Genomic DNA, 25,312 nt, shown 5'->3' with positions numbered 1-25,312 from the left:
GGTTTCAAAGTAATATCAACTTAAACGTTTTTTTTTCAGGTGATAGTCAAGGCTGTATCCAGGAGGAGGGACTACCGGGCTTACCCCCCCCCTCCCCTCCAAATTTTTTGTTCGACTTGTAAAGGCGTAAAAAATGCATATGATTTTTTTAGTTTGTTTTTGTGTAATCCCCCCCCCCCCGAAAAAAATCCTTGTTTAAAACACCACCCGAAAAAAAAATCCTGGATAAGCCCCTGCTCCTGGGCCATTGATGACGCGGATTTTTTCCCCTAAAGAACCCTCACTAACAAAATGCGATGTTCTGGTTCTAGGTGGCACACTTAGCTGGATGAAATCCTAGTCAATCTTGCTTTCTAATTAATTTCATCCAACTTTTAATCAATAAGTAATCAATTTTAAACTACTATCAATACTAAACTGTAGAATTTCTCCTAATGAAACGATCACTAATTTTTGTACAGCTTGACTTTGACTTAGGAGGCCTCCTGCCAGAATTATTTGGTGTAGAGAGTGACGTCTACCTCCTACATTCGCTTCGGTCTGTGCAAGCGTTTGCGCTTCGCTCAGTCTGATGTTTGCCACCGCCAGGAAGTTGGACAGGCTGTCGGACTATCCTTTTTTAGGTCGGTCGCTTCCAACCGGCTGTCATAGGATCAAAGTCAAAGATCGTCTTTGCAGGTAAGTATAGGGGCATTGAAAATAAGGCTCCAAACCATCGTAAGGTACGTTCAGCTGCTTGGGTATAAAACTGAGACTGCTTGGTAAGGTATAGTAGCTTCTCATTACTTTTTTTTACAGCCCCCTACCCTAGGCAAAATTTCAGTTACTAGCCCTAAATGACACTCCTAGCTGAGTGACGTTACCCTGATTGGCTGAATTTGACAGCAGAAAAATGTGCATATCTCTCCAATATAATTTTATTCGTTTGAAAGTGACAAAAATTGATTATTCAAATATGACAAACTAACAAAGTAAAAAAGGTCAAATACAACTAAAAAAAAAACAACAACACACTCCATTCTGAATCCACAAAATCAACGGCGATGAGAAAGTTCTAGTAGAAGATTAACCGTTGATTTTGACTTAAATTTACCAATGCCAGATTTTTTCCATTTTCCGAGTCTCTTATTACGGAATATGAGGTTCATTACATCTTAGTATTGACCAAATGGACCTTTTCATTTTTTTATTGGTTTAAAATTTTATACAAAAGAACCAATCGGGTTTTACGATTTTCAATAAAAAATTTAACATAGTAACAAGGAGCAAAAGGCTGGGTCAAAGAACATGAGTAACTCAAAGAGAGGAAACTGACGCTAGTGTTGGAGGCCAAAATTACCAACGCTATCAAGTATTCGATGTTTTTAGTGTAGCAATAAGATAGAATTAGTATAATGCACCGTAGCAATAGGTATCCGATCTCAATTTCTGAGAGATGCATTACATCGGACGATTAGGGACGATTAAGGTCCTTGCGTTCGCCCTGCAGTATGTTGCTATAGCCGGGTTCAATATCTAGGTCTCGTATTACCAACCTGAGATCAAACCCACTGCGCCACCATAGGACTTAGTTTTTGAGAAAAAAAAAAAAAACAATTGAAAAGTTTGGAAAAAAGCAAAAAATGGTAATACATGGGTAATACGTTGAGATTTTTCAACACTAGAGCCAGTTCTACTCGTATAAGATAACAATACCTTTTCGGCTAGGTTTAGTGCTTAAACTATTTAAAATACGTTTAACAAATGGTGGGATTGGCTTACAAAAACTTATCTTAAAAATTGACCAATGGAATTGAAACACACTTTTTAGCTCGGAAACATAAGGTGGCGATCTCTTTTTTTCTCCTTGTTACAACCACAGATATCTAGTAGTGGCTTTAATCCACAAAAATATAAAGGGAAGGGCAAGGATTTTTTTGACTTTCTAAAATACGAGGAAAAGAAAACAGAACAGCACTGAGAACAAACAACCTCTAGTGAAAAATAACACACACACAGACACCCTTCCCCAGTTGACACAATTGATGGTTAATTCTTGATAAACTTTTGACTAGCTCACTCAGCTAGCTTTGAAGTAAGCACACAACATATCGTGAGACACTGGTCTAGAATATAAGAATCCCTGAGTTTGCTTACGTCATTGACAGAATGGCAAATAGAATGGAACGCATTGAAAAATTAGACTAAGCCCCTCGAAGACGCAACAGTATTTCTTCCGCTTCTTCTTGTAAAGCTTCTGCCTTTTCAGTTATCAGCATCTGAAAAAAAAGAATACGAATTAATTCAATCAGGGCTGCATCCAGAATTTTTGTTCGGGGGGTTACAAAAAACTTAAACTCATCAAAATGTGTTTTTATGTATTCTTATTGCATTCTTTTAGAGTCAGACTAGCATTTCAGGGGGCAGGGGTATTTCAAGTCCCTCCTAGTCCCTCCCCTTAATACGATCTAGAATGCAATAATCTAAAAAAAATATTGCAAATAACAAATAGTTTTACAGCCCATTCTCGAAGAAAAGAAAATTAATTAGGAATAAAATTATTCCTATGATTAAAACTAATAATTAAAAAGTCATTAATCTGCAGCAAGGCCATATCCAGGGGGGTTAGGGGTTGTGAACCCCCCCCCGAAATATTTGTCCGAATCGTAAAAAATTAAACAAAAATCAATAAAAAATTGATACTTTTCTGAAAAATTCTGAATAAATTCAGAATCTTTTATTTTAAGCAGGTTTCTTAGTCTATGATTGAAAGAAAAAAAAAAAAAAGAAAAAAAAAAAAAAAAAAAAAAAAAAAAGAAAAAAAAGCGAACCAAATGGAATTGTCTTTTACAATTCTAGGCTATTTTGTGAAATTCGCTGGAAAAAAGATGCGCTAATGGACTGCTAAGTGACACGAAAATATGTCTGGCCAAGCAAGTAAGATAGTGTTGACCTTTGGATTATCCCCCTCCCTCTTCTATCTGAAATATCATGATTTGCGAGCTACTATTTATTTTATCTTATATTGTTCGCAAAATTTGCATACATCCATTGTCCACGAGGGCAGGGGTTCGAGTCCTGGTGTCGTTGTTTATTTGATTTAGAAGGGGGGTCAGTGGCGTATTGGTCAGTGGGAAGGGGGCCTGGCTGCAATCTCATCCAGAGTCAACCCAGCTCTAAATGGGTACCTAGAGGAAATCTGGGGATGGTCAAAGGAAGGATGTGCACAAGCACATGATGACTGCCTCCCCCGTCGCACTTCCTGGCTGAAGGGTCTTGAAACAGAGAGCAGCACCACCAGTAGGGATTATAAAGTCCCATACCGTATTCTTTACCTTTGCCTTTATTTACATAAAGTGCCTATTATTCATTTTTATCACAGTTTTATCTCCAAAATACAACACCTCTAGGAAAATTTGCTGCATTTATATCTAATTAAGCATATACCCTACCTAAATATTAAAAAAATTTTAAGTTTCATCGTAATTTTCTTTATTTTTTCATATAAACAGCCGTTTTTATTTTTTTTCTTTGTTTGGGAGAAGCTAAATTTACACTGGGTATTGTCACTTTTCAACTTATTGCTATCTTTTTTCGTACTACCTGTAGATCTGCTTTTATTGCAATTTCAAGTACATTGTTCTTAGTAACAGGGTGATTTATCCTCCCGTCTAAACTAAATAATTCAGTAACAAATTTTTACTTCATGGAAAACATTTACTCAAAATATGACATAATTGATTTTCAGTGGTTTCCAGTTTAACAGCATCCCCCTCCTAATACCTGGACATATTCCTAGGCTACACACAATAGCTTGCCAAATTTTTATTATTTATCTTTCAAATTTTAATTATTTGGCCTTACAAACCAACTGTTAATTAGAAATAAGTAAATTAATAATATTAACCTAGAACATCAACAAACTTTTTTGTATGGCCTAGGATCATGGTTAGACATTAGGGGAGGGTCTGGATCATAGTTAGACATTGATAACTTCGAAGACCACACTGCCTTTCCATGACGAAAGTAAAACAGTTCGAAATAGGGATGAAACCTTTTAATTGACAGTGAATAGATATAAAAATATTTAACTGGATATTTCGAACACGTATACTGTTCATCAGAAGATGGGAAGAACAATACTGTTCAAGAAACAACAACTAATAAGCACCAGTGAGGCATTTTTTTTTCGCGAAAAAGTTGCAATTTGAGGATGTCGTACAGGAGGAGAGGGGAGATACAAGAGAAGAAGGGATAGGGGAGAAAGTTAAGTCTTCCAACCACTTTTTCCAGATAAAAATTTTCCATTATTCATAATTTCAAATCATTTATCTATAAATTAAAGAAACATCTTGACTCCTACGATTCTTCCGTCGGGGAGTTTTTGTTTAGCTGTTTGTTTAGCTTCCCAGACTCACGGCGACTGAGCTTGCGGAGTAACACCTCTACCCCCCCCCCCAAAAAATTGAAAGTCCAGCATCCCGTCTCCTCGGCTAATGTGGCCGTAGTTCAAATCATAATGTTTTGAAAATTTGCTATCGGTAATACGACCTATGCCGGTTTCTACCAGTCTTTCTTCATCTGCCAAGTAACTATCAAGGGTAAATGGAAAAAAATTAGCTTTTATTCATTATTAAATTTAAAAAAAAACAAGTTCTTTTAACTGAAAGTAAGGAGCGACATTAAAACTTAAAACGAACAGAAATTACTTCGCATATGAAAGAGCCTGCTTCCTCATCAGCGCCCCGCTCTTTACGCTAAAGTTTGACCCTTTCTCTCAATTCTACTTTTTAAAACAGTAAAAAACATAAATAAGTCCCTTTTAAACATCCACGGAATCCAAACAATCAAACAAGAAGAAGAAGAAGAAAAATGTGAAATTTCAGCGAAAAAACGAAAAATAACCTTAGCAGCAGCAACAATTTGTACGGCAACTCTTTTAGGGAGATTATCAATACGTCTTGTAAGAATTTCAGGCGAAGCATTTGCGACATCCGAGAGACTTCTAAAACCTGCTCTAAACAACTGCTTGGCTCGTCCCTAGAATATAAACATCTAGATTACTGCTAGTAAAAGGCCTTATTTTATCTGGCTTCCAAATCCAAATTTCAGTCAAGTTATATTAAACGATTATATTAGGTATATTAGGTTTATCGTGAGTAGATTCTTGGTATATAAGCCCATAATGTATTAGGTGAACACATTCCTGTGGTTTGTATAAATAAAGTCATTTTAGGGCATCAAGTTTTGAAAAATGCCTTTTGTTGTATCTTTATAAAGAAAATATTTAAAAACATGTCCCTCCGCTGATTTTGAAAAATAAGATTTTCTTCATAGAAAAAAAAAAATCCCAACCACTTTTCGTATCCTTGAAGAACTTGCCCTCTCTTCAACACAAACAGCACGTAAACGTATGTCCTTATCCCAAGGGCATATCCAGGATTTTTTTGGGGGGAGGGGGGGGGGTAAAGAAAACTTTAAAACCGCATCAGAAATTTGTTTATATGTATTTTGTTGGGTCTTTACGAGTCGGACAAAATTTTGAAGGGGAAGAATGCAAACCCGTAGCCCCCTGGATACCGTCTTTCCTGAGCCCATCGTATATGGACCCTCTATCACAGGTGGTTCTCTTTACCAAGAAGAGCGAACGTGTACTTTGACCTTACAAAAATCCGAGAATTTCATTTCCTAATGAAGAACTTCACATTCAGCACGTAAACGGATGTCCTTATCCCAAGGGCATATCCAGGATTTTTTTTTTTTGGGGGGGGGAGGGGGGGGGGTAAAGAAAACTTTAAAACCGCATCAGAAATTTGTTTATATGTATTTTGTTGCATCTTTACGAGTCGGACAAAATTTTGAAGGGGAAGAATGCAAACCCGTAGCCCCCTGGATACCGTCTTTCCTGAGCCCATCGTATATGGACCCTCTATCACAGGCGGTTCTCTTTACCAAGAAGAGCGAACGTGTACTTTGACCTTACAAAAATCCGAGAATTTCATTTCCTAATGAAGAACTTCACATTCAGCACGTAAACGGATGTCCTTATCCCAAGGGCATATCCAGGATTTTTTTTTGGGGGGGGGGAGGGGGGGGGGGGTAAAGAAAACTTTAAAACCGCATCAGAAATTTGTTTATATGTATTTTGTTGCGTCTTTACGAGTCGGACAAAATTTTGAAGGGGAAGAATGCAAACCCGTAGCCCCCTGGATACCGTCTTTCCTGAGCCCATCGTATATGGACCCTCTATCACAGGTGGTTCTCTTTACCAAGAAGAGCGAACGTGTACTTTGACCTTACAAAAATCCGAGAATTTCATTTCCTAATGAAGAACTTCACATTCAGCACGTAAACGGATGTCCTTATCCCAAGGGCATATCCAGGATTTTTTTTTTGGGGGGGGAGGGGGGGGGGGTAAAGAAAACTTTAAAACCGCATCAGAAATTTGTTTATATGTATTTTGTTGCGTCTTTACGAGTCGGACAAAATTTTGAAGGGGAAGAATGCAAACCCGTAGCCCCCTGGATACCGTCTTTCCTGAGCCCATCGTATATGGATCCTCTATCATAGGTGGTTCTCTTTACCAAGAAGAGCGAACGTGTACCTTGACCTTACAAAAATCCGAGAATTTCATTTCCTAATGAAGAACTTCTCACATTTCAGGGGCTTTGAATTTTGCCTCCTTTTCTGTATTATGTTTACCGTTCCGATAAAGGATCTAGAAAAATTCATCGGGTATCTTTAAAAGGAATTTAAACAATTCAATACAATAATGAAAACTGTAAAGGCACTATCTCAGAGGAGGAACTTCCGTTCCTCCGTGAACCTCCGTTCCTCCGTGAACCTCCTGAAACTCCGTTCAGAGGGAAATCTTCCGTGAGTGTGTCACGGAAGGAATGATGAAGATGAAAAGCCAAATCGGCAAGGGTATTAAAGTTATTTGTCAAGCAATTGATTCAAGTCAAATGCTTCAAGATTCAAGCAAATATCTTCTAATCAATTCTTTTTAGGCTTTTAGGAATTCGGAACTGCACCTTAGAGCATAAGAACATGATTCTGTTCGGTACTGAAGAAAAAAAAACAGTGTTGTAAAACGAGCCGAAAATAAAGTCGACATATTAATGAGAATCTACTATTAAACGAAATTTAAATTGAATATAGATAAAAATGTAAAAATAAACAATTAGACTACAATTCTTTTGATGTGTTATGCCTGAGTTATTGTACTATTATGGTTTTTTCTTAAATATTTTTAAAATTCACATTATTTTTTTGATATTTTTAATATTTTCTTCTATTTTTAGAATTAAAAATTTTATAGTTTCAAGATATTAAATTTTTATCTAATTTTTGTACTGATATTAAATTATCGTTTTTTGGTTTTAATTATACTTTTTAAGATTCGTTTATGCGTCATAGACGAAATAGTAAAGAGGAAAATCTAAAATTTTTAGGACATTTCTTAAATTTTAAACATTTCTAAAAATTCCTCAAACTTTTTAGGTGTAATTCTCAAAGCTACACCCAGAAGAAGAGGGACTTATTCCTGTTCAGTATTGAAAAAAAAACCAGTGCTGCAAAGCAAGCACAAAATGAGGTCAGTTTATTAACGAATATTTATTAAATGAATTCAAAACAAGAAGAGAATCGATAAACAAAATGTAAAAAAAAGTTAGACTGCAATTTTCTTATATGATGAAAAAATAAAGAAACTTCCCGAGATATTTCTGTCGCATAGGGGTATTTTTGTTGCAAACGACGAAGCGACGTATCGGTTGTTGCGACAATCCCACTGACTTGCTTGGGTATGGGTTAAATGATTTTTAAAATTTCATTTAAGTTACGAAAACTATCTCACTTGTCCTTACTGGCTTTAACTGTCGTAACTGGCGTTCTGACTTTAAGTAAGAAACGAAACCATTGATCTTACTTAGACACATTTAATTAGTTTTTGAGAAAATTGTTGGTAATTAATTAAAAATTTGCTACATATCTGTTATAGCGGTAACATTCAAGGATTACGCTAAATAAAACTCGAGAACAAACCGGTTTCATTTGTTTGTATCAAGAGACAATTAGCTTATACTAAGCGCAAAAAGGTGGGCGACATAAACATTGGACTTGTATAATTGGGCTGTATGTTTATACATTAGGGGGGGGGGGGGGGTAAAGTATTAGGAGAGCGCGAAGTTAGAAACCAATTCTTACTTCATAATATGCAGAATAAATGTGGTTAATAAATTTGGTATGCAGACTCGCTATACTTTACCCCACCCTTTCCCCTAATTTTCCAATATAAATCCTAGATTTGTTTCTAAAATATTATATTTTCATCATGCTTTGGTATTTTTCATTTTTCGCCTAACAGATAAGTACCAATTTTTTTTTTTTAGCAAGGACCGACCAACTCAGAAATATTAAACGGAATGAATCTGTACCAAATAATAAAACTAACTACAAAGCGACTAAATAGTTATTTTTTTTCAGGGTTAACTGTATTAATAAGCTTTTGAGCAACAAATTTTGGATTCACAATTCGATCGAACGAGTTGCTTGATCAGGTCCCAAATTAGCCTATTGGCAAAAATAGCCAAATAGCCAATAGTTAAATTGGCCAAACTAGCCAATTAACAAAGTTGGAAAAATTAACAAGACCGAATAGATAAGACAAACGTTTTTTTAGACGGACTTCTTCAGAAAAACTGAAGGACTCTTTTGAAAGTATTTAAAATATTTATATTTTAAGAGTATTTAAAATATTTAAATATTTCAAATAAAAATATTTCTTTTGAAAGTATTTAAAATATTTATATATTAAAAGTATTTAAAATATTTAAATATTTCAAATAAGAATATTTCTTTTGAAAGTATTTAAAATATTTATATATTAAAAGTATTTAAAATATTTAAATATTTCAAATACTCGTATATGGCAAATGAACACCTATGTCAGTGCGCATACATTTTTTTTTCTTTTTGGACGACTTTCACCTGTAAAAAGTTTATCAAAAAAAAGTTCTTATACTATGAAATAAAGAAAATAGGCTTGAGGGAGGGGGGGGGGGGGTGTACTTACTCTTTTCACAGATGGAAGCTCCATCAAAGGGATAAGTTCAGCTGTACAACAAAGGGACAATTGTCGGCCAAAGCTTTCAAAAAGGTCCACAAATGCCCAAAACTCGTCAAATTCCTATAATATACAGAAATGTGCAAAACATACATAATGAAATAGACAAAATATAAATATAATAAAAAAAAATACTTGAACAAGAAAAGAGGTTCAGAAAACCTTAATTCAAACAAGAAGTAATTAGAAATTAGAAAGAAGCAACAAATATTTTTTATATTCTAAGCAGTTTCACACAGTAATGCATTTTTTTATAATTGCTATAACATTTTTTGACATTTTTGGACATTTTGAATTTTTTTGACATTTTAATGTAACTTTATCTTTCCGCAAACAAAGCCAAATCGAAGTAAAAAATCCGCAAATTTCACATCAATAAACATTAACCTCGAAGGCTCAACCAACATTAACCTTAAACGCCCAGCCAACATTGATCTAGAACACCCAGCCCACATAAACCTAAAACAACCAACCAAAATTTAGATCAAAGGCCTAACCAGCATTAGCCTCGAACGCTCAACAAACATTAACTATAAACGCCCAACCAACATTTAACCTCGAACACCCAACCAACATTAACCTAAAACAACCAACCAAAATATACCTCAAAGGCCTAACCAGCATTAACCTCGAACGTTCAACCAACATTAACCTAAAACAACCAACCAAAATTTACCTCAAAGGCCTAACCAGCATTAACCTCGAAAGCTCAACCAACATTAACCTTAAACGCCCAACCAACATTTAACCTCGAACACCCAACCAACATTAATCTCGAAGACCTAACCAACAATAATCTCGAACGCCCAGCCAAAATTGGCCTTGAACACCCAACCAAAATTTTCCTCAAACGCCTAACCAACATTAACCTCGAAAGCTCAACCAACATTAACCTTAAAAGCCCAACTAACATTTAACCTCGAACACCCAACCAACAGTAATCTCGAAGACCTAACCAACAATGATCTCGAACGCCCAGCCAAAGTTAGCCTCGAACACCCAAACAAAATTTTCCTCAAACGCCTAACCAACATTAACCTCGAACACTCAACGAACATTAACCTCGAAAGCTCAACCAACATTAACCTTAAACGCCCAACTAACATTTAACCTCGAACACCCAACCAACAGTAATCTCGAAGACCTAACCAACAATGATCTCGAACGCCCAGCCAAAGTTAGCCTCGAACACCCAAACAAAATTTTCCTCAAACGCCTAACCAACATTAACCTCGAACACTCAACGAACATTAACCTCGAAAGCTCAACCAACATTAATCTTAAACGCCCAACCAACATTGAACCTGGAAGGCCCGACCAACATTAATCTTGAAGACCTAACCAACAATGATCACGAACGCCCAGCCAAAATTAGCCTTGAACACCGAACCAAAATTTTCCTCAAACGCTTATCCAATATTAACCTCGAACACTCAACGAACATTAACCTCGAAAGCTCAACCAACATTAACCTTAAACGCCCAACCAACATTTAACCTGGAAGGCCCAACCAACATTAATCTGGAGGTAACCAAAACCTTCTTCAACCTCAGAGTTTACTAAGAAAAAAATTTCTGGAGGAATTGCTATTATGCATTGATCAAGAAAAAAAAATGATTTTGTCGCCCAACGTGCAATAAACTAAAAGCTTAGTTTTTTCTTGCAATCCAGGTTGATTGAAATTTTGAAAACTATAAGTGAACGTGTAGGGCGGTTATGGACACTTCCCAACCATTCAAAGGCAAATTCCGTTTAATCCGACAAAAATTAATTTTTTCGCCAAGGAAAAACTGAAGAAGCTACTAAGGAAATCTATTAAAAAGCAGATTCGGAAAGCTTCCTAGTAGAAAGCAGATTCAGAAAGCTTCACCCTAGTATTACTGTAAACAAAGTAAGGGAAGTCTTTAAAGCACAACCAAAGCAATGGTATAATTCAGTCAAGGGAATCAGCGGTAAAACAGTCAAAAATATTGACTTTAATCTTGATGTTCCCCCAGAAACTACAGCTAATTCGCTAGATAAAGACCTTGTCGCTATTGTTCAAACCCTCTCTGCGCTCTCATGTAATATTCCCCCCCCCCTCAGCACCAGACTTGGATATCCCTGTAGTACAGCCTGTTGATGTTGGTGCGAAAATACGTAAACTAAAGAGAAATTCCATATGCACCCTTGATATTCCCACTGATTTAGTAAAAGCATTTCCTGATAAGTTATCAAAACACTTATCAAATGTTTTTAATAATATAACTAGAAGTGGTTCATTCCCTAAGTGCTGGAAAAAAGGATACATTACACCCATAGAGAAGAAAGGTGTTAGTTTGGATTTTTATGGAGTCCCACCAATTACCTCAACACCAATATTCTCTAAACTGTATGAAAGCTTCGCAGCATATTGGCTTAAAAAGACGATAATTGAACTTATTGATGAACAACAATTCGGAAACATGAAAGGTTTATCAACGATACATTACCTGGTCAGTCTCCTCGGTACTGTAAACAAATTACTTGACGAGCCTGATACCTGGCTCAATCTGCTTTTAATTGACCTCCAAAAGGCCTTTGATCTGGTTAGTCATAATGTTTTAGTTGAAAAATTGCTGAATGAATTTAATCTACCCCAGTCAATATTATTTCGACTTTCGCGTCAAATAGGAGTCAAGTTGTTAGGTACAAAAATGTTTATTCTGATTCACTCCCTATTTCTTGCGGAGTTCCGCAGGGTACGCTTTTAGGTCCATTAATATTTTTGGTAATGATTCACAATCTTGCTAATGTTTCGTCTGATCAATGGAAGTTTGTGGATGACATGTCAGGGCTCGAAAAGTGCAGAAGAATTATTAAGAGCAGTGCAATGGGAATTCTCGAATACGTTGCAAGTGAAGCGACCCAGTCAAAAATGAAAGTGAATTCCCATAAATCTTATCTTATGACCTTTAGTTTTTCTTAAATCAAAGGCATCATCTATAACCTTTATACCTAAAGAAATAATTACAACAAAACTAGACTCTTCGGTGTCACACTGACTAGCGATTTGAAACGGGAGACCCATATTTGCTTTATTGTCAAACAGGCCAGTGCATCTCTGTCTCTCCTTAAACTATTTGCTAAATTTTCATGCCCTGAAGCACATATCCTCCGCCTTTATATACCTTTTAGCCGTCCACAGCTTGAGTATGCTTGCCCAGTGTGGCATTTTGGTCTTACGGTGGATCAGTCCGATAGGCTAGAAACTATCCAGAAGAGAGCTCTGAGAATTATTTAGGTTAGGGCAAAGTGCCTTACATTTTCCTTTTCAAGGAATTCCGCCTCCCTACTTTGGCAGCCCGACGTGTTACTCTATTTACCGATTTCAAAAATAATCTCCATCGTAACCCACGCTTTCAATGTGTACTCACAGCCCCTTATTGCTATTCAAAGCCCCACTTACCTCGATCAAAATACAAAAAACCGGCTTTAAATCCTATTAATGCAAGAACAGAGCGTTACAGAAAGAGCTTTGTGCCAGCGTTCGTTGAAATTAAAAATAAATGAAAATTGTGATGTATAATGTTGATGTAATGTCTCATATGTATTGTCAATGTATTAGTTTTTTATTTCATTTTTATTTGACAGGCCAGTTGGATTCATCGCTGTATGTTTTTTATAATGTACTTATGTTCTTGCTTATGCCCTTATTTTTATTCATTTTAATTATATTACTTATTTTTACTTATATTACTTACATTTTACTTATGTACTTATGTTTGTGTACTTAAGTACTCATTTTTATTCATAGTACTCATTTTTTTTGACAGGCAAGTTTCGTTCATCGCTGTAGGCTATGTTTTAATATTGCACTTATGTACTTATGTCTGTTTTTTTTTTTTGTACACAATGCAGGCATAGCTGACTGAAGGCAACAAGTTCGGCAGTTTTTTAGGTTGTGAGAGTTTGCTTGATAATAAATTATTATTCTATTCTATAAATTATAGAGGGTGACTGCCCCACACTTCAATTTTTTGTCTTAAAAAATGTCAGTGTTTTCTGTTAGTAGGAAAAAAAAAATTAAAGAATTGTCACATAAAAGCGTTTACGTTCATTTCATAAAATATTTTTATTTTACTCGTTTCCCTTATCACGATAAATTATAACGTAATTATATAAAATATAAAGTTAGTTTTGATTTTTTTTTTAACTTTTGATGGTGTTATCTGTAATTAATTCTTGCTTAAAAACTTTATAAATAATATAGCTATATAAATACAATAACATAATAAATAATATAAACATAATAATATAAATAATATAACTAGATAAATATATAAATAGTTGCTCATTCTTCATTCTCCTATTTTTTTTTATACAGACACCATAAAAAACTTAAACAATAAATAAAATTCATATTTTAAGAAACTATACATTCAACTATCGATCACCTATGATACGAACTAATTATTAATCAAAGGCGAGTAGAAGTCTAATCCGAAGTAAAAGACTTTTTTGAGAACAGAAAATAAGAACTGTAATTTTAATCCACGTTTTAACGGAAGAAAACGGTTACCTGTATTATGTTCTTTAGTTTTCTCAAAAAAAAAAAAAAAAAAAAAAAAAAAAAAAAAAAAAAAAAAAAAAAAAAAAAAAAAAAAAAAAAAAAAAAAAAAAAAAAAAAAAAATAAAGAAAAAACAGAAACAGAAACGGTGCCGACCTCTAATCCAGGTGCTGGTTTTGCCTTTTATTTCTTTTTTCACCTAGGTACACGAAGTTGGATAAAAGCGTCTCAAGACTAGTATTATTGCAGTTGAAAAGAATAACTAGGATCACAGAGTCTATTTTTCACAATTGAATTTCTAGAAGTCAGGTTTTTTTTTATTAATTTTTTTTTATGAATTTTTAATAATAAAATTTTTTCCAACTTTCTTCAGTTACTAATAGATTTATTTTTGCTATGTCTGGTCGATATTTTTCTTCAGGAAAAGTTTATATACTGTTTTTGAAATTAGTTTAATACGAATACCTAAGATTGGAGAAGTAATATTTCCAGGTAGGCAAGCAATATTTTCTTTTAGGGGAAGGGCCTAAATTTTATTTAATGTTAATTCTACGGCAGAATCTTATATAAGAAGATTAAATACACTATGTAACCAGTGACAGGGTAGTTTTTAAATATACGTCTTTGAAATACGTATTTAAAGTACCTTGTTCCTGTATTAATAAACTTGTGCCCGCTAAAGTACGAACTAATCATTACGCCAACTCATTTGTGCCTTTCTTCACAGCAATTTTTAATGCTGAGTCGTAGTGTGTGATTTTTGTTTAAATGTATGATTTTTGTGAAAAAACTGAATTTAGCTATGCTACGATAGTTTTTAAATATACCGATCTCTCTCTCTCTCTCTCTCTCTCTCTCTCTCTCTCTCTCTCTCTCTCTCTCTCTCTCTCTCTCTCTCCTCTCTCCCTCCCTCTCTCTCTCTCTCTCTCTCTCTCTCTCTCTCTCTCTCTCTCTCTCTCTCTCTCTCTCTCTCTCTCTCTCTCTCTCTCTCTCTCTCTCTCTCTCTCTCTCTCTTTCTCTTCTGGGCTGCTTCGCAAAGGATTTCATATTTTCTGCGCTAGAATGACGAACAAGTTAGACTCACGATGGCAGAAACTTCAGTTCTGATAATTATCGACAGAAAATATTTCTATATTAAACTATAAATAATTATTTCAAAATTAAAATATTTCAGCGTCCACCTTTCTCTTACACATGAAGGTACGTTAGGGCTAGTAAAAACTCTATAAAGAACTCTATAAATCTATAAGAACTCTATAACTCTATAAGGACTCTATTAGGGTTAGGTTAGGGTTCTGTTAGGGTTAGCATAAGAACTCTATTTTCAGGCTCTGTAAGGATTATTATGCATCAAACAATTCATGGTAACCAACTATGGGTAAGGAGTTAGAAGCTTATAGAAACTCCAGAAAAGGAATTTTGACAACATTTATTCCATCAAAAGAGTTGGCTTTTTGTTCAGATTCAAAATACATAAAATTCATAAGGTTTAATTATACCTACCAAAAGCTTCGAGCCTGAGAAAATTTGACGGATTTCCAAAAAAGGGGGAGACACCCCAAAAAGTCAAGTTATCTTATCGAAAATCACACCATCAGATTCAGTATGTTAGAGAGCCCAATCGAAGGTGCTTCCATCTACAAAAATGACCAATTTTACATTTTATCCCGAAAGAAAGATCACGGATGCATGCTTATTTTTTTCCCCAGAGGTGATAGTATCAAACTAGCAGTGCTAGAAGAATGGGGGAGGGCTCATTCGAACGGAAAGTGAAAGTTTTAGTGCCAATTTCAGTGATTAAAAACGTTGTGCTAAGGGAAAGTGGTATTTTCTGCCATTTTCAGGCACCAAACTGTGGTTTTGCCCCAAAGAGGGGCCACATTTGCCACATAATTGAATTCACAATAATAAAAGAAATTAAATTTCCAAAACCGATAAATCACCATTGGTTAATTTAGTAGCTATGAAAATAAACACATAAAAAAAATATCTGACCAAAAATTGGTTGAAATCCAAGTTTGAAACTTTGGTGCTTTAACATCGGTGTATTTACCATCTCAAGTATCCTCTCGACAAATTAATATACTTATCATGAGGCAATAATACATCACGAGGCCAACTTTGGCGAAAATCCAAGTATGACCCAGCGATAGAGCAGACATAATTAAAACTTAAGAGACAAGTAACTCAGCGGCATCTATTTAGCATAAACTTTGAAATCTTTTATGCTGTTAAACTGGTCATATATACAAATAGGACAAAATAAAAATACTTGAAAAGATAATTAATCCTTTTAATTGATTTTCGGATCTACGTTATGAAGAATGTCAACACCAGTCTAGTTTTACTAATCATCTGAACTAAACACTATAATAAAATATCTTCTTCGATTACAAAATACAAATTTATTTGATTTTCAGATTCGTTTCCAGTTTAAATGAGCCTCCCCCCCACAAAATACCTGGAAATAGCCCCAGACTAAAATTAAGTTTGTTCATTGTGTTGAATTTTGTAATCTTTTTGTACTTATTTCTCATCAACAGTTGGTTCACGATACTTTTACAATTACGACTAACCTCTCAGTGCAGCATCACACCATCTGAAGCCAAGACAGCTGTGCACCTCCTCTCATAAAATTTGGATCGTCATGCCAATTAAAAACAGAAGCTAACTATATTCAAGATTTAGGAGGGGGGGGGGAATAAGTCAATTAAAGTGGATCCGACCCTGAAAGTCCAACTAATATACATTTTCTGAACGTAATGAAGTAAAAATTGCTATTATAGCGTTTAGTCCAGGAAAGGATATAAAATAGACTGTTGCCAAATTTTACAAGGAATACGCCGTATTTTGCCTTTTTGCCAGTATTGGGGTATTTGACAATAATGGGGGTAGCAACCTAACCCATTATTTTAAGCGCTAGACTTAAAAACCTGAAGGCAGTGGTTCAACTCCTGGTGTCGGTGGTCATTTAATTTGGAACGGGGGTCAATCTTGTGACTGCATAAGCTCATCCAGAGTCGAACCAGCTCTAAATGGGTACATCTGGCACGTACGCAGGGGGGGGGGCCTTCGGGCCCGGCCCCCCCGAAATTTTTTGAAATGTTTAATTTCCCCATGGTTTCTTGGGATTTCTGGCAAAAGTAGGACATTTATTAAGAATCTAGATACAGGTGTGAAGCCCTTTTTTTGGATTTTACAGCATGCAATTATCCGGTCAAGTCATTGCCCAGTTATTAACTCATTTTCTGTCTAACTTTTTACCCTCTTTGAAGCAATTAGCAATTGTACTGTTATTTTTTTTTCGTAAAGAGAGTTTGCTTTCCACAGCAAAATAGAATTATCCTTGATATTAGGGTGTTTATCCCCCCTTTTCAGGATAAAATACAGCTTTCAATGGATCAATTTTGGAAACTAACATTTTTCATTAAAATCGACGTTTTCGCAAAAGAAGAACTACCCCCCACAGCACCCATATTGCACTGTTGACCCTAAAATTTCCATTTCAGTGGAATATAATAGATTAATCACTGGTTCTGAATCGCTATGAACATAACCTGAGCCTAAAACGTACTTTTGAGGCTTCAGTCTTCCCCCCCCCCCATCCGCTACAATACTAAAGATTAAAGTTAATCTGTATTTTCTGATGTACGTGCTTTTTGCATTTATTTAGCTACTAAATAAAAAAAGTGCTTCTTTATATCTGCTGTTTCGAAGGTTTTGGGCCCCCCCTCGAAAAAAATTCCTGCGTACGTGTTTGGGGTACATGGGAAAATATGGGGAAAAAGAAAGGAAGCGTCGGATGAAGCAACGCAGACCATTGGTCAGCATGCGAAACAGTTTAAGTTAAGAAAAACTAACCCATTAAGAACTTACTTCGCTAAAGCTCTTCAAGCTGATGGCAAACGAGGCAGCAGATTGGAGTAGATTTTGCACGTGACCTCGATCCGAATCGAACGCATCAGCCACATCCCAAATGGACTCACCCTGCCAAAGTGCATGGAGCATAAGTGCCAAATAGAAACGTTTCAAAGTAAAATGATTCACCTAAAAGAGTGACAATATCAAAAAGGATTTTTTTTTCAAATTCATTTTCACTTAAAATATACTTTCATACTTAAAATCCAAACTCTTAAAATCCAACATTGTTACTAATGTCAATTAATATTATAGCAACACGGTATTATTATTTGTAACCAGCTGAAGAGTCTGCCAGACAAAAGGTATTTAAAAAAAAACAAAAAAACAACCGTGGTGTATATTCTCTTATAGGAATTGAATCTACTGGCTATTGACTCTGGTTATATAATGGAGAAGTACTCACCTCAAGTACCTATTGTATAATATCCTGTGACTGTTCTCATAATAGTGACTAGCTTGGAGTTACGGACACTTACAGATTTTATATAGTAAGATCCTTTTTTATAATATTGCTGTATTATGACAAAATTACTATTATAATACTTTATGATATTATTATGTAATGTTTTGTGAGGACAGGAGAAAATTATTTGGCCCTTTCCCTCAAAATTAAATATGAAGTCCCTATCTAAAAAAAAAACTTCCTCTGAAAGTTTCAACTCGATTTCCTTGCCGTAAGAAAGATAGGGCAGATTTACCGAAAATAATTATAAGTTCATTGACATTTTGATAAAGCCTGCTGACCGTATAACGCAAAATGATCGACTGGCTTCAGGTACCCGTTGCATAATATCAAACGCTTGCTTGCAATGCTGGAATTACTGAATAGCATGGAATTACAGACACAGCTAATTATACAAGTATATAAATTAGACTTCTACTTATGCAAGATTTTACTAATAGATTAGGAGCAAGTTAGAACCCCAAGTAGTCTCAGACTGAAAAACATAGATGGCGTTTAAAATTATACATCCTCAGGGTGAGAAATCTTTTCAATCGGAAAACGCCTATCAATTAATAGATGGCCTAATTTGTCTTGGTGTAAGAAAAATATACGAGCAGCTATGGTCTGGCTATTCAAGACACTACCCATGTCATATCCCTGATAATAACTGCATACCAGAAACCGTGGTTGTGGCCGCAGCAGCAATCTTGTAAAGAACAAACTATGGCCCATAGTAGCAAAAATAAAAAAATCGACATTCCTAGCTGATTCAGAGAAAAAGATTGCCATTTCTAATTGATTCAGGATTGGTGACTACTATCTCAATCAATCTTAGTAGTAAAATGTTATTTTGAAAGCAAATTCAAATGAATTTCGAAAAATAGCCCTAGAGCTTTAAACATGACGCTGGATTGGAACAAAAATACACCATTGGAATCACCATGACCGATAGCCCTGACAGAAACTTACAGTCCCCTGGCTTGAACATCAAAGACAATCACTTTTTTGCATGAATAGCACTGATATGTCCTCTTTTTGTCTACATAACAACGAACCAGAGGAGTAGCTGGGGTTTGGTAATGTCAGTCCCCCCCCCAATACTGTCACTAGCATAACGAAAGCAGATAATATAAAAAACAACCCTAGTTCGGCGCCCCCCGGGGACAGAGTTCCCCCTTAAATTCCCCCTAGGTACGCCACTGGAACCAACCTGACAAACGCATGGCTATTTTTGCTCCACAAACCTGTTCTATAGCCTCTCCTTTTGCAAGCCTTTGATAGCCTCGACAGCCCTACGCGAGGTTTAAACTTTATTTATGCTTTCTTGATACCACACTATACTATAATACACGGAATAATAGTAATTAAAAATAAGCCTGTTTGAAATGATCTAATAGTCTATTGAAACGAGATCAGAAAAAAGAACAGGGGTCATTTTCAGACAGCTAAAAACATAAGAACATAGAACAAAAAACTGGCTGTTTGAATTGGCTAAGCGGAATTTGGAGAACCATATATGCTATAGTCTAAAGAAATTAGAAAAAAAGGGAATTCTGTTTTTAACAAAAAACATCAATATACAATTACTAATTTTTGGATAAAGAGAAACTGAAAAAGAGAAACGTCAAATTGAAAAAGAGAAACATAGGTAAAAAAAGAAAAAAGGCTAGAAATATATAACACCAAACAACAAACGCTGTTGCTGTAAAAGCTGTTAACAACAAAAGCTGTTGTTAACACCAAAGCTGTTAACAACAAAAGCTGTTGTTAACACCAAAGCTGTTAGCTTGCCTTTGACAGAGTAACTGTCTTTGGGAATCAACAAAATGTTAATGTTGGAGTTTTAACGGTAAACAGCGTTGTTATATTTAATAAATTAGTTTTTCTTATTTATTTTTACGGTTCAACGTGGAAACACTAAGGAAAATTTAGTATTTACCTAAAAACTTCATAATTTTGAAAAAAAAGAAAAATCGTAAAAAATCGAGGAATTTGGTTATGATTGGATCAAAGATGGGTCCAATGGTCAAGAAATGTTTTTGTTTTGATGTCCTTGGTACTTAAAAAAAATCAGACATTCAGGCAAGAGACAAACTTCACGCAGAAAAATAGGCATAGACATGGAACCGAAAATATAAGAAACACGTTAATTTTTGGTTAAAAAAAGAAGAAAAATGAAAAAAAAAAACAGAGAGAAAACCTTTAAACAGTTTACAAATACCAGAGAAGAAACAGTGAAGAGTGAGTGACGAAAATTCAAACATATTGGCAACAGCCTCAAGCCGAGTCAGCAAAAAAAGACAGAAAAGATCAAAGAAAAAAAGAAGAAAGAGAAAAGAGAAAAGAAGAAATGACTAAAAACTACAAATTCAAAATGAAGTCCTAAGAAGATTAAAATGAAATCCGTGGCATGAAACATTATTTGTGAGAGTTCAGTCATGTCCTTTTTATGACTTTCCAGGCAAAGTCATCTGTATTTTTTTTAATTTTTCTGGCTTCTATATTCTGAATTGCTGGCTTTTATGGGTCACGTAATCCGCATTTTAAGCGCCTTTTTTTTCAGGAAAAATACCATAAACAGAAATCTGAGTTCAACACAATGTTTGTCTAAGAAAAAAAAAAAAAAAGAAACATCGAATTACGCAACTGATCTTCCACACCGTAGTAGATCAGTCACATAGAACTGAAATCTTGAAGTACTAGATAAAATTTGCCTAAAAGACCACATAGTCCTACATATACACTAATATCAAAAACTTAAGCAAGGGGAAGGAGGCTTCATGCCCGGGTTATCCGAAATTCTGAACTTTCTTAGAACTTCTGGTTACTTTGCGTTCTAATTATCAAACTTAATTTGCTATTTTTTTTTACTTAAACTTGCCTTGATTTTAGAGTGCTGGATTTTATAAAACGAAGCCTCCACAAGCTCCTCTGCTTCTTTTTAATAAGTGCTTTTTAATTTTAGAGTGCTGGATTTTATAAAACGAAGCCTCCACAAGCTCCTCTGCTTCTTTTTAATAAGTGCTTTTTAATAAGTGCTTTTTAATTTTAGAGTGCTGGATTTTATAAAACAAAGCCTCCACAGGCTCCTCTGCTTCTTTTTAATAAGTGCTTTTTAATTTTAGAGTGCTGGATTTTATAAAACGAAGCCTCCACAAACTCCTCTGCTTCTTTTTAATAAAGTGTAACAAGAAATAATAAAAGATACTTAATTATTTACTTAAACTTTAAGGAGAAATCAATGGAACATTAAAAAAATCTATTGCTATGACCTGGTCATTAAAGTTAAATCATTTTTGCTTCGAAAAACGATAGAAAAAAAGAATATATTTAATATTACATTAAGAAGAATAATATTAAATTAAAAAAAAAGATTTCTAAGATCAAATTGTTCTCTTTGATTGTAGATAATCAAGACGACCAAGACAAAAAAAGTGGAAAAACAAAAAAAAAGTGAAAAAAGTAGTTTAAGGAGAAGATTCTTTGCTGCTCTTCATTTTAACGCACTAGCCATCTGAACTACTGAATTTTGTTGATTCTTGCTTCCTGAATTGTGCTGAATCTGACTTTCTGAATTTAATTTGTGTATTCTACCATAGAAATACTCTGTAGTATGTTTATACAGGGTTTGGCTAATTTGACCTGTTATATTAAACAGATAGCCGAAAATATTTTTATTATAATATTTATAATATTTGTTTTTGCATTAATCTTATTTAAAATAATCTCCTTTTGATTATTTTAAGTTAAGAGGCAATTAAGCCATGTGACGCTAAAATCTTGAGAAAACAGAAAAAAATTGGTCTGAATAGATTGGCTTTTGAAAGACTGAACTAAAGGTTAAAAAAAAGGGTAAGGAATACAGCATCTGACTTTACAGTCCCTATTATTAATGCTGGTTCGGTTTCATGGCCTTTTAGCCATGAAGTGCAATGGGGATTATAATTGTAGACCTACATATAAATACCTTTGGCTTTAATCCAGAGTTAAGTTTGATTAAAACGATTTCGGATATTCCAAGAGACTTAGCAACGCAGCACTCCTCCGGAGAAAGACGATTGAACTGGAAAAAAAAAATTAACTGGAATAAATAAAAGGAAAGAAAATAAATGAAAACTGAAATAAATAGATGACATAAAATGAAATAAACTTTTTCATTCTGAAAAGAATGGAAAAATATTATAGAATAGAAATGAACACGTATTTTTAATTATGGCTTTTTCAATTGATTCGTCAACAACATCAATAGTGTTAATTGACGAGCAATCAACACTACTGTAACTGAGATCAGTGACATGATTGCAGCGCTTGAAAAGAATGTGGCACTAGAAATCTGTACTGAGATTCTAGAACATCGCAACGACGGTCTAGAGCAGGAAAGAAGGCTGAATAACGTCCTAATCTATAGACTGTCTCAGACAGGTGGAGAAACGTTGACCAATAGTGTCATAGAGATCTGCAGTACAAGACCGGAGTCTAGATACTTGTTACTGACATCATGTCAGCCCAGCGCTTTCGTGCTCGAGTTCCTTCAGCGGATAATATTCTCCTGCAAATTCTTGTCAGTTTTCATTCTTCCGATTGTGCGAAACGCACGTTCGCAAATAAGGCCTGATGTTTTTTTTTTGTTCCTTGGATTTCTCGGTTTTACTTCCTAAAACCTTTTCATTCTTAATTTTCTTGTTTGTTTCGTTTTTTCGTTGTTGTTTATTACATTTTTTCTTATATATTATGTTTTTATCATCCTTCTAATTTCTCTTTTTGTGATTTTTATATTTGTAAAAAAATTCCAATTGTTGCCCCCCCCCCCCCCAATGTTCAATTTATCCGAATGCCATTGTTGTGGGGATACCAAGGTCCGTGGTGAGTAGCATGTGATAGATCAGGGATAATAAGTTTTGAATTTGTTTGAGCATAATTCGGATGACATCTCCTCCTTGTATGAGTGACTACTTCAAATACAAAATAACCCAATTGATGTTCTTAATATAATTAAAAGTTCAGCTGGTGTGTCTAATAATTTACCATTATATACCCATTCTTCATTTGCTGGTAAGTACGTATCCAATTTAGCTCGGGTATCTAGACAAGGTGGTAGCTTCTCTGTGCTTCAGCTCAACGCTCAAGGTATTTGTTCTTCATCTGATGAGTTGAAACAAATAGTATGCAGTGACCACACACTTTTTCTTCAGAAATTGTTGTATATTGGTACAAGAGGTAGTGCTTATTCTTGGTTTATTTAATATTTATAAGGTAGAGTCACCTCGGTTGATCCACTCTTTTGTAACCCTTCCGAAATAGAGTTTGGTGCTCCACAGGGATCTGTTATTGGGCCAATGCTCTTTTTTTAATTTGCGTTAATAATCTTGCTAATGCGGTTGAAAAATTCAAAACCTGCGATTTGCTGTCGCCTTCGTTAACCAGCATCAACTACTAACTGTGACAAGAATTCATCCTATCTGGATGTAAACATGAAAGCCCTTTTTGAAAGTTATCCAGGGGTTTGATGTGAATTACTTTGCTTTAGATGTTCAAAATCATGCTTTATTATCTTATCAAGAGTCTCAAAGGCTTGTCCTGATTTAAATGAAGTACATATATCAAGAGGTTCTTTAACTAGAGCTAAAAATCGTTGCTTTCCATTTCTAGGCATCTTAATTGATGACAAATCTTACATTCAAGTATCATATTGACCTGATCAAGATGAAAGTATCCAGGATCCTTGGAATCCTTAGAAAACTAAAACACAAATTTCAAGTACATATATGAATGAAGTATGAAGTACATATATCAAGAGGTTCTTTAAGTAGAGCTAAAAATCGTTACTTTCGATTTCTAGGCATCTTAATTGATGAAAATTCTTACATTCAAGTATCATATTGACCTGATCAAGATGAAAGTATCCAGGATCCTTGGAATCCTTAGAAAACTAAAAGACAGATTTCAAGGGTCGGTTCTTATAATCCTTTTCTACTACCTAGTCCAGCCTCATGTTGTCCTGTTAATTGGATGTCAACTTTTCACTCATCACTGAAGCCACTTTCAAAGCTTTATGATACAGCAAGGACTATTGTTTGGAAAATCAACCGTATATATATACCTTTTATTTTGGATCAATCGTCTTATCATCTTCACTTTCAACAAATTTACCGATTCCTCATACTCCATCATTGCGGTCTGTGTTCAACCCCCTGATAGCCAGTAATGTGATCTGGAACAGCTTTCAGAGTCTTCATGAAGCTGCTAATTGTTCTTTATGTATCAAATGTATCAATTTATGTATCAAATGCAATCAATGTATCATATGCATTTATGTATCAACTGCTATCAAATCAATCAATGTATCAAATGCAAAAATTTATCAAATGTATCAATGTATCTTCAAAATTTTACTGTTAATAATCGATTTATGTTTTTTTTTTTTTGGTGGATATCCTGAAGTTGATGTCTCTAGACTGCGTTTGGATGTTTATTAGCAAATATTTCAGCTTTATTGATTGTTTGATTCGTAGCCACTTGCCACTCCTTTGTCTGGCCTTTGGTTTTGGGGATTTTTGAGGTGGGAGATTAGATTTTTCTATTATTACTATAATTATTTTAGTTGTTCCTCCTCAGTTTCTACCTGGTCATATTCAAACATTGTATCAATGCAAATGAATTCAACATTTCATACCAGAGGATCTGGAAAAGATGGTAGGTTTTTTAGAAATTCACTGAGCCTCTCTTTCGCATATTTTTAGGGGCATCATATTCTACGTTATACTTTTATACGGTATATTTTTTACGGGTATACTGCAAAGTATATTTTCTCAAAGGTCTTGATAGCATATCCTTTTTTATTTTTAAGTCTTCTAAATGGAAAACAAGTTAGAAGAGTTTCGACTATTTAAAAACAAAAATCACAATGAAATGACCCTACTGGGTCCACAAAGATGAGGCTAACATCCCGGGATACCCCCCCTTCTAGGTTCAGCAATGATGTCCAAACTCTCATTGGCTATGTACTAATTATCATGCTTTAAAATCCCAAGTTTCAAAGAATATGTCACTCAGCATAGAGTATTTAGAGAAAACGTATAATATGAGTAATTTTATCCTTAGATCGTGAACTAAAAAGTCTAATTTTGAAAAGCCTAGTTTTATTATACCATTTGTAATTAAACACAATGAGGCGGGGAGAGAGCAGTAAACATATTTTTATAGCGCTCTTAAGATTAGTAGGCGAAAATGGGGGCCTGTAAGTCACTGACCATTTTCCCACTGTCTGCACTGAGAAAGAATATTTTGCGGAGTACACTGTCACATCAAATG

General features: G+C 34.8%; 1 protein-coding gene across 2 annotated transcripts in view; it reads right to left on the bottom strand.

Annotated features, from left to right (window-relative positions):
* Positions 1-901: 901 nt before the first annotated feature.
* LOC136035606 (helicase POLQ-like) overlaps positions 902-25,312 on the bottom strand; it is a 154,479-nt gene continuing 130,068 nt past the window's right edge. Inside the window, exons 14-18 of one of the 2 annotated variants that reach the window (XM_065717484.1) lie at positions 21,969-22,064; positions 17,512-17,682; positions 9,056-9,169; positions 4,885-5,019; positions 902-2,258 (exon numbers count right to left, since the gene is read on the bottom strand). In XM_065717484.1, coding sequence (XP_065573556.1) covers positions 2,184-2,258; positions 4,885-5,019; positions 9,056-9,169; positions 17,512-17,682; positions 21,969-22,064 — 591 coding nt within the window. In that variant the 3' untranslated portion in view covers positions 902-2,183. The remainder of the gene's footprint in view (positions 2,259-4,884; positions 5,020-9,055; positions 9,170-17,511; positions 17,683-21,968; positions 22,065-25,312) is intronic. The other variant, XM_065717485.1, reaches the window with a different exon arrangement.

This window comes from Artemia franciscana, chromosome 14 (genome assembly GCF_032884065.1).
Source record: "Artemia franciscana chromosome 14, ASM3288406v1, whole genome shotgun sequence".
NCBI lineage: Eukaryota > Metazoa > Arthropoda > Branchiopoda > Anostraca > Artemiidae > Artemia > Artemia franciscana.
The sequence above is the reverse complement of the archived record's forward strand: the minus strand, read 5'-3'. Positions and strand labels throughout refer to the sequence as shown.